The following is a 9,671-nucleotide window of genomic DNA, read 5'->3' as shown; positions in this document are numbered from 1 at the left end:
CACACTGACCCCCAGACTCTTTCCCCTCTCTTAGGCGCTGCCCCCCCGGCTTTGCCCCTTTTGCCCCTTTTGCCCCCCCCCTTTAGGTGGTATCACAGAGCCCTTTGTTGCGCGCATCACACCGCCAGCTACCCTCCCACTATTTGCCTGTCTCCGCCCCTTCGCAACGTGTCCTCCTCTGAGCCCGCCCCGGCCCTCCTTTTACGGACTTTGCCCCCGCCGGCCCCTCCCCGTTATTCTCAAACCTGCCTCCTGCGTGTCATGGCGGAAGTGAGCAGACGTCAGCATGCCCGGGCAGCAGGAGCGGCCTCCCCGCGGCCCCCGGCTCTCAGTGATGAGGGCAGAGCGGCCGAAACGATGACCGTCGTCGCCAAGCTGCTGGCGGCTGCCTTTTACGGGCTCAGCTCCTTCCTTATCGTCGTGGTGAATAAGAGCGTCCTGACCAGCCGAGGGTAGGCCGGGGCCGGGGGCAGCGGGGGGCAAAGTCCTGGGAGGGATGGCAGGGAGCCCATCAGGAGCCGGCAGCACCTCTGACTGCTGTTGCACAACAGCTCCCATCACTCCCATCCCCCGTGGGAGACTGTGCAGCTTTACCACCTCTGCCGGTAGAAAGAGCACAGCTCCCATCACAGGCTGACTGCAGTCTGATCACTTTGTTTCATGCTGTCATTTCTCCGATAAGTAAAGGGTTAATGGACTGTGTTCTGGGATGCTGACCATGGGGCAGATTTATTACCCCGCCACTGCTTCCATGAGGGTTTTAATGGTTAATGTTCCCAGTAGCAAAGGGGTGGTGCAGCAGCTCAGTCTCCTCAGCCATTCATTGGGGCAAACGGCGATCTGCAGAGCTTACAATCTAATAAATGCTATGGACTGGCTGCTTGAATTTTAGGGGAAACTGTTTTATTTTAATTCAATTTTTTTTTTTATTATGTGTCTTAAAGTTTATTTTAACCCCTTGAGGTACAGTCCCCGCTAACTTCTCCGCTGCCCTGCATGGTGCAGTTATGGCGTTTCCATGGTTACAGGAGACATCACCCCCCCCCAAGATAAAGTAAAGTTGTCTAAGGAATTCCAATGCTTTGTGTCATTTATTTTAACCCCCGAAACCCTTTCCAGTGGCCGGCCTGTCCGTAAATGCTTTTGCCCCCCCCCCCCCGGGGCCGGTAAGGTATTAAGATGCCCCGCAGGGTATTTGGGGCGAGCGCTCCTGGGAAGGCGATAAGTCTTAGATGTTTTTCTAAGCGCCGCCGGATGCACCTGAGAGGTAATACTAAGCATTCATTTTAATGTGGGTTAACCCTTAATGTGCTGGAGGACTCTTGCCCACGGACACTCTCAGCCGGACCCCCCCAGCACTCCGACCGGCAGATGTTGAAATTTGTCTCTCCGCCTGTAGCTGCTTTGAAACCCGATTACTCTAGAAATTCCTGACCTCCCTGTCATCTGGGGAATAATTGCCCCTGGGGGGGGTTATTTATTAGAAAGCTGATGAAAGGTGTTCTAAGCCACAGATCTTCTAATAACGCTGCCCATTGTTTTTTTCGCCCAAACAGGTTTCCCTCCTCACTATGTGTTGGACTCGGCCAGGTTAGTAAAATACAATTTTTTTTTTATTCTTTACTGAGAGGGTTGTAGATAAGTGGAACAGCCTCCCAGCAGAGGTGGTAGAGGGTAATACAGTGAGGGGATTAAACATGCATGGGATAGACATACGGCTCCTGAATCTAAGACGAGACCAACGACTGATTAAGGTTTGATTTGTTACAGCAGGAGAAACGGGCGACTAGACGGGGGCCAATGGGGGGCCAATCTGCCGGCAGGTTGTGTGTTTCTATGTCAGACTGGTGAACGTCACGCGGTGTCGCCCGCTGCCTCCTGATAAGTCAATGCTCTTCTGTTCCCTGCAGATGCTGGCTACGGTAGTCGTGCTGTGGGTGGGAAAGGCAGCGAGGGTGGTACATTTCCCGGACTTCGACCGGCACATACCTCGAAAGGTACGCTGCGCTCCTCCGCGGACGACCCCTGGCTTCAGCGGCCGGTGACGAAGCGCGGGTTCCCAGGGCCTCCCGGGCGCCGCTGCGGAACTCGCTGGAGCTTCACAAACAAATATTAATAATTTCATGGATTGTTGCGTGTCTTTTAATGAATTCATATGAAATATTTGGATTTTTAAAGCGTTGTCTGTGGCTGTGGGGTTTCTGCAAACCCTATAACCCTCAGCCAGCCTCTATAAGACTTAGAGTATTATCTCTGCGGGTTATTAAGGAATCCGAGTTGTCACCGGGGGGTCGGCAGACCTTCTGTTCCCAAAATTAGCTAAAAGTCTCAATCGGAGAAATCGTGGAGACCGCTGTGACGCGGATAAAAATAGACTCACTGGATCTGGTGTCTTGCTTAAGCTTCTCGTTGACTCCTTCTGTCCATTGAGTGAAAGGAGCCGGATACGCAGCAGAGGAACTCGTAATAAAGTGTTTTAATATGCTAAATAGCTGGGGGGGGGCACACCATCAAAATGTAAAGGGACCCCTCAGTGAAAGTGTGCGTGATGGCCCGAGTGACCACTCAGAGAGTCTCGTGATGGCCCGAGTGCCGCTTTAATTGAATCGTGAAGGTTTAAAGGTTTTCGGCGCCCCCCCCTTTATCCCCCTAAACCCACTCCGAGGGTCCCAGCAGCAAATATTCTCTCAGCTCCGCCCATATCGCGCTATTACAATAAAATGTCGGTTATCGATAAAGTTTGACAGCGGTAAAAACTATTCAAAAAATAAGACTATAAAAGATGTGAAAGAATGTTGCGTTTAAAGTTACTTTTCCACTTAAATATTTTTATTTTTTTTTAGTTTATTTTTTTGGTTGAGTTTTTTTTTTTATTTTTTTATTTATTTTTTGAATTTTTATAATTTTCCATCTCCGTTTTTTTTTTTTGTTCTTCTTCATTTCAGACTTTTCCACTACCTCTTCTGTACTTCGGGAATCAAATAACAGGACTGTTCAGCACGAAGAAGCTGAAGTATGTATGATTTCATTATGTATTTTATTTGTCATGGCACACGGCAAACACAGGACTCGTTTATTGGCCCAAAACCTGCCCCGAAATGATTACGGACAAGGACTTCATTGTGTCGGGGAAAGTAAATATTCCTGGTTGGTGCGAAGCTGCGTCCGGCCTGTCCTTGGAAGAAAAAAAAAAATCTACTCCCAAACTCCTAATTTCACAGTTTTTATTTTATTTTTTTTAAAGGAAAAATATTAATTACGTTTTTATAAATTTTTATTTTTGGGGGGGATCGGCCTCAAGCCCAAAAGCCGGTGATTTGCTATTAATTTTAAGTCTCATTTCTGCGTCGCGTTCCGGATTTATCCCCAGCTTAGTTTTTATATGTATTAATATTAAAATGTTTTTACGCGAGTCCCGCCGTTGTGATGTCACTTGGGAGTCCGGCGCCGTCTCTACCAAGGGGTTAATGAGAACATCTGCATAAAATGGCTTAAGCTGGAAAATATGCATTTAAATAATTTAAAAAATCAAGTAAAAAAAAAAAAAAAAAGAATTAAATAAATAAAAAGGTAAGGTTTTGCGAAAATAAAAATTCTTAAATTTCCATTCTTTTCCCTTTTTTTAAACGTAAGGTTGTGATTTACACTTTTTTTTTTTTTTTTTTGCAAATACAATGATTTTGCTGACTCTAATAATAAACGTCGGGGACCCGGTGCAAGTTGCAGAGTCTTGGGCTTCGTTTGGGGGTCACGGATCCCTAGCCGTGTTTTATGCGTGTAACCGGATCCCTAGCCGTGTTTTATGCGTGTAACCGGATCCCTAGCCGTGACTTTATTGATCACATGTTTCGGGTTTCCCGTCACCCCCGGCGAGGGGTTTATTGGACGCGTCCGGCGCACGCATTTAATAGAGACCTTTGGCTTGTTTATGGCTGCCAGATGCCAGGAGGTACTTTAAATATTTAAAGTCCAATCACCGATAGCCAATCACGCGTCTCCTACGTCTCTCAGCCGGTCGCCACTAAAATCCTGTCTCAGCGGGGGCCGTCACGGGGCCCCGCTGACAATTCGGCCTCTTTAACACAAACGTGTTGTCCTATATGCTTAACCTGTTGAGCTCTGGTGGGGAGTCCTATGCTGTGGTCTGGCGTGAAAGGGTTAATAACATGGACTCCCGTCTCGTTTCGCAGTCTCCCCATGTTCACCGTCCTCCGGCGCTTCTCGATCTTGTTTACGATGATGGCCGAAGGCTTCCTGCTCAAGTAAGATCATTTAATGTCTATTTCCGCTGAGTGTCCGGCCGGGTCATTAAGACCGAGCCGATCTATTGTTTTACTTCTGTCCTCATTTTAGAATTGTTTCCATTTCTTAAAACTCCCGGCAGCTTGGGCTGTTTGGTTTGCTGTTCGCTGCTATGGCTTACCTGGTGCACAAAGGGTTAATCGCGTGTAATTAATAATTTCCTTATAAACCATGTTTTAGAATTCCGGCAAAATAGATAACGCGGCAGCTACGCAATCAGAGACCGAGCGTCCCGGTATAAAAGGGGGCGTATTTACTAAGCATGCCACGTAAATGTGAATTCAAAATAACACCCGCCGGCAGATCGGCCCCATCCTGCCCCCGTCTAGTCGCCCGTTTCTCCTGCTGTAAAGACTCAAACCTTAATCAGTCGTCGGTCTCGTCTTGGACTCAGGAGCCGTATGTCTATCCCGCGCATGTTTAATCCCCTCACTGTATTACCCTCTACCACTTCTGCTATAATCCTCCTAAACCAGTAACCTGATTCTATCACCAGTTTTATGGCCCTTGAAGTCTTAACGATCGCATTAACCCTTTACCTAAATTAGTCATTTCACAGAGGTAAAAGGCACATATTTCTGCACTAGGCGGGTCGCACAGGTAGAGCTGGTCCTATGTTCTGGTTAACCCCTTTCCTTCCAGACTGGTTTAATCAGTGAGGTCAGTTTCAGTAAGTCTTGCGGGGGTTCTGTCTCCTGAGGTCTCACAAAATTTGGGTGTAAATTCTGAACACAGCCCCAAATAAATCTACCCCCTAGTTTTAAAATGATCTGATGGCTGAGAGTGATAGGCCGCGTGCTACTCCCAGCACTTAAATATTATTTTATTATCTCTACAGGAAGAAATTCTCCCGCGGGGTCCAAATGACTGTATTTTCTATGATAATCGGCGCGTTTATTGCAGCCAGGTGAGTAAGGGTTAAAGGGACAAGAATGTGTATTAAAGAGGATGTCCCACGAAAGTTTTCTCATTGAGAATAACCCCCCAGCGCTGTATACAGTAATATAACCCCCAGCGCTGAATACAGTAATATAACCCCCCAGCGCTGTATACAGTAATATAACCCCCCGGCGCTGTATACAGTAATATAACCCCCCAGCGCTGTATACAGTAATATAACCCCCAGCACTGTATACAGTAATATAACCCCCAGCACTGTATACAGTAATATAACCCCCCCCAGCGCTGTATACAGTAATATAACCCCCAGCACTGTATACAGTAATAACCCCCCAGCGCCGTATACAGTAATGTAAACCCCCCCAGCACTGTATACTTTCCCGGGTCAAACACCACACTGAGCTGATGCTTTATGGCGATGCTAATGAAGTCCGTTCCTCCACAGACTTTCAGTAGTTAGTGTGTCCAGCTTGGTAAATAAGACTGAGCCGTTCTATTGTTCCCCACAGGCAGTATGATAAGGAGTCGGGGTGTTTAGTAGATCGGGGGTCAGATAACAGAGCGAGAATCATACAAACGGCTGATATGCAGCTGCCTGAAATATTCTGTTTTTGTTCGCAGCGCTGACCTGGCGTTTGATCTGGAGGGTTACATATTTATTTTGGTTAACGATGTGTTAACGGCAGCTAACGGAGCCTACGTCAAGCAGAAACTGGACTCGAAGGTAACGGCTCCAGGGTTTCCGGCTGCCTGTGTGGGAGTTGCTGCCCGACAGAGGGTCCAACGGAATATGGGGTTTATTTTCGGGGACTCTGCGCAGGAATCGGTTTCTTTCCATATAATATATTATTATTATTTTTTTCTCGCCGCGCAGGAGTTGGGGAAATACGGCCTCCTGTATTATAACGCCCTGTTCATGATCCTTCCGACTCTGGGCATCGCGTATCTCACAGGCGACATCCACAAGGTACGGGCGACCCCCGCGATTCCGCAGGGAATGTTATGATTGGGGGGTCGGTGGATCTGGGATTAAAGAGAAGAGAAAAATTCCCAGAACTTGTGCTTTTCCTGTATATTTAGTGTAAAGGTAAATGGGCTGTTGGGGGTGGGGGGGGGCAGAATGTGGCAAAATCTGCATTTTTTTAAATCAATATATTGCCCCCCCACTCCTAGATAAAGGCTGCTTGCTACAGTGGGTATGACACATTCTGTCTCCTTTATACTGGGCAGGGACTGCATTTAGCGGATCAGCCCCCGTGAGACGGTCACCGGGATTAACTGTCCCGGCTGCATCTGGCGTTACTGAAGCCGAATACAAATATTTTCCGCTGAGCTTGTTTTCCAAATTCCAAAACGTAAAGCTGGAGATCGAGGGAAACCAACAATCTGCCATCACCGGCCCCATCCGGCCCCCGTCTAGTCTGCCCGTTTCTCCTGCTGTAAAGACTCAAACCTTAATCAGTCGTTGGTCTCGTCTTAGATTCAGGAGCCGTATGTCTATCCCATGCATGTTTAATACCCTCTACCACTTCTGCTGGGAGGCTGTTCCACCTATTCCTGCAAGCTGTGTAGGCCATTATCCCTTCTATATTAACTGTTTTGTTTGGTATACCCAAAAGTGCATCTTCTATACCTGCCAGTAAAGGGTTAAGTGATAAGGCAGCACATGCTACAGTAAATGCCCTTGGGGGTAGCTTTGTCTTAATTCCATTACATTAAATACTCTGAATCCGGTCCGCTTTTATTTGGTTGCCTCCATGCAGCACCGTATGCAGATTAACCAGTGATATTTAATTTGCATATGTGGCAACGGGATGATGTAATGGAAACATCAGATTTATTTGGCTTGCGTTTTTCAGTTGTACCCCCCCCCCCCTTTCTTAACCTTATATTAAGTCCTGGTTCTTTTTGCAAAGTGGCGCGTGTGAATGGGGAGAATCGTTTCTTTAGGAGATGCCTGACGCGTTTAACCCCTTGTTCCCTTAGGCCGTGGAGTACGACGGGTGGAATGACTTTTTCTTCGTGGTGGAGTTCACCTTGTCCTGCGTCATGGGGTAAGTTCTGCTCGGTGGTCGCCGGCGGCAGCCTGGAGCGGGGATTCAGACGGATGAGATGCTTTATATCTCCCGACGCTGTTAATGCCGCCGATACCGAATTATTAACTAAAGAGCTTTTATTCATTTATTTAAATTCACGTTATTTTCTTCCAGTTTCGTGCTGATGTATTCTACGGTTCTCTGCACTCAGTATAATTCCGCGCTGACGACGACTATCGTCGGCTGTATAAAGGTACGTTTTTAATTAAATTTAATTATTTAAGAATTGACTAGCGGGACGTAACGTTCCGTACCAGATGCTGAATGAAAGGTCCTGTTTTCATGTTTAGTTGCCTCTTAACCCCTCCCCCAGCTGCCTCTACTGCATACAGAGAGCATACACAGGTACACTCCTTGCACATGCTCAGTAGAACATTGCAGTCACTGGGAGCAGCAGCAGCCAATCACATGTTCGTGCTCTGTGTTGCTGGTGATTGGCTGGTGGCACCACCTATAGATATTATCTGTATCCTTGCTGAGGGGGGGGGTTCAATGTATCAAATACTCTGTATAAAAGTATCTCTTATGTATCGGGTGAGGCTTTCAGAACATTTTTTTTCTTTTCTTTTTATGCAGAATATTTTAATTACCTACATCGGGATGTTTTTTGGAGGAGATTATATTTTCTCGTGGACAAATTTCCTGGGCTTGAATATCAGGTATGAAATTTTGTTTGGGACAAAAATGCTGAAAAAGAGCAGAAGTTTTTCTTTTTTTTTTTTTATTATAAAATTTGCTCAGATCCTCGTTTATTTTTAGAGGGGAGATGATGGACGATCTGCAGGTAATAATGCAGATATATGATCCCGGCGTGAATGTGCACTACAGCCGTCCTTCATTAAAATATCAAATGCTGCCAACGCGTTTCTCTTTAATAGTTTTTTTTCCTTTTTCCGGTTCTTTCAGTATTGCCGGTAGTCTGGTGTATTCGTACATCACGTTTAGAGAAGAGCATATGGCCAAGCAGCCGGAATCCATCGCCAAACTGGACATTAAAGGGAAAAGCGCCGTATGACCGGAGCGCAGCACCAACGCGAGGAGCACGAAATCCGCACCTCCCGCTAATTTGCACATTTCGTAATTTCAAATACCCTTTTTTATAGATTTTTTTTTTTTTTTTAGAACGGACTGCTACCGATGAAAGGGCAAGAGCAGCAGAAATATGTATTTTTATAATCTCCGAGCTCCGATGCGTTTTGCGGGGAGGTGAAACTTTTTAATGTTTAATTTTTATCAGTTTTTTTAATTTTTTTTTTTGTAATAAGTGAACGGGATCACCGAAAATGTATTTTAAATTTCAAACTTTTTTTTTTTTTTTTTTATTTAATAGCCCTCGCTGACTGCAGTATCTGTCAGGACGCTGTATTAAAGCATTGACTGCATTGAAAAGGTCAGCAGGGGCTTTGTACATGGCCCCGGCCTATGTAGCAGATATGACAGCCGCCCCGGGGTGGTGTGGACGTTTATGGTGACTTTTCCTTAGAACAGCTTGGAAAACAAGAAACTTTGGCTCGTTAAAAGGTTGTTTTTTTTTGTTTTTTTTTTTTAATTAAATCCACGCCTAGGTCATGTGATCTGACGGTGGATTCTTGGTTTGTACTGAGAACGAGTAAACGAGTTCCTATATCTATTAGGAATGTCCTCGTTAAGGAGCTGCGAACAAACGATGTCCCATTTGAAGTTTTATTTTTAGTGTTGCTTTAGTTTTTTTTTTGTTTTGTTTTTAGAAGGTACCCTCACTACGTTTCTTAATGTCTCGTAGCTGAAGGTTTCTGGCAGATGGGTGTTACGGGGTCCCTTCACTAACAGGAGAGCTCACCCTGTATAAATCATAACTGAACAATACATTATACAGGTCTTCCTGCTGCAACTCTCTATTTAGTGGATACATTATACAGGTCTTCCTGCTGCAACTCTCTATTTAGTGGATAAAGCCCATTGCACTACATGCCATTTTAGTCTCTGCTTTTATTACTTGCAAGAAGAAAGTAATTTCTAGTTTTTTTTTTTATTTAAGGGGACTTTTACAGCCATCAGTAAACGTAGTATTTGTCACTTGGACAGCGACATGAGAAGAACACAGCTTGTTCATTTTTATCGTGTACCGGTGGCTACATATATTTTTATAGAAGTCTGGGCTGTGTGTTTCAGACATTATTTTGTTCTCTGGCATGCAGAGGGTTAATACGGCACAAACTCCAGCAATAACAAATGGCGGTTTTTCATAGCGTCTGTAAATTGTGTATCGGCAGTATTTTCCGGCTCTTAAAAACTATTGGAACACCTTAAGAAAGGCGAGAATAGGGATGGCCGCCGTCTCGGGGCAATTTATTGGTCAAAATTGGTCGTTGTTACAAAAGATCGCCTGTTGGC

At 45.6% G+C, this 9,671-nt stretch overlaps 1 protein-coding gene across 1 annotated transcript; it reads left to right on the top strand.

The window, feature by feature from the left end:
• Positions 1-261: 261 nt before the first annotated feature.
• On the top strand, positions 262-8,321 carry SLC35D1 (solute carrier family 35 member D1). Its single transcript, XM_053470036.1, has 12 exons — positions 262-452; positions 1,557-1,590; positions 1,911-1,997; positions 2,946-3,013; positions 4,191-4,262; positions 5,141-5,209; positions 5,824-5,926; positions 6,077-6,169; positions 7,189-7,256; positions 7,413-7,491; positions 7,875-7,957; positions 8,205-8,321. Exons 1-12 carry the CDS (start codon positions 262-264, stop codon positions 8,311-8,313), a joined length of 1,056 nt encoding a protein of 351 aa, XP_053326011.1. The 3' UTR covers positions 8,314-8,321.
• Positions 8,322-9,671: the final 1,350 nt, after the last annotated feature.

This window comes from Spea bombifrons, chromosome 6, assembly GCF_027358695.1.
Source record: "Spea bombifrons isolate aSpeBom1 chromosome 6, aSpeBom1.2.pri, whole genome shotgun sequence".
Lineage (NCBI taxonomy): Eukaryota > Metazoa > Chordata > Amphibia > Anura > Pelobatidae > Spea > Spea bombifrons.
This window is presented reverse-complemented; position numbering and strand designations above follow the sequence as displayed.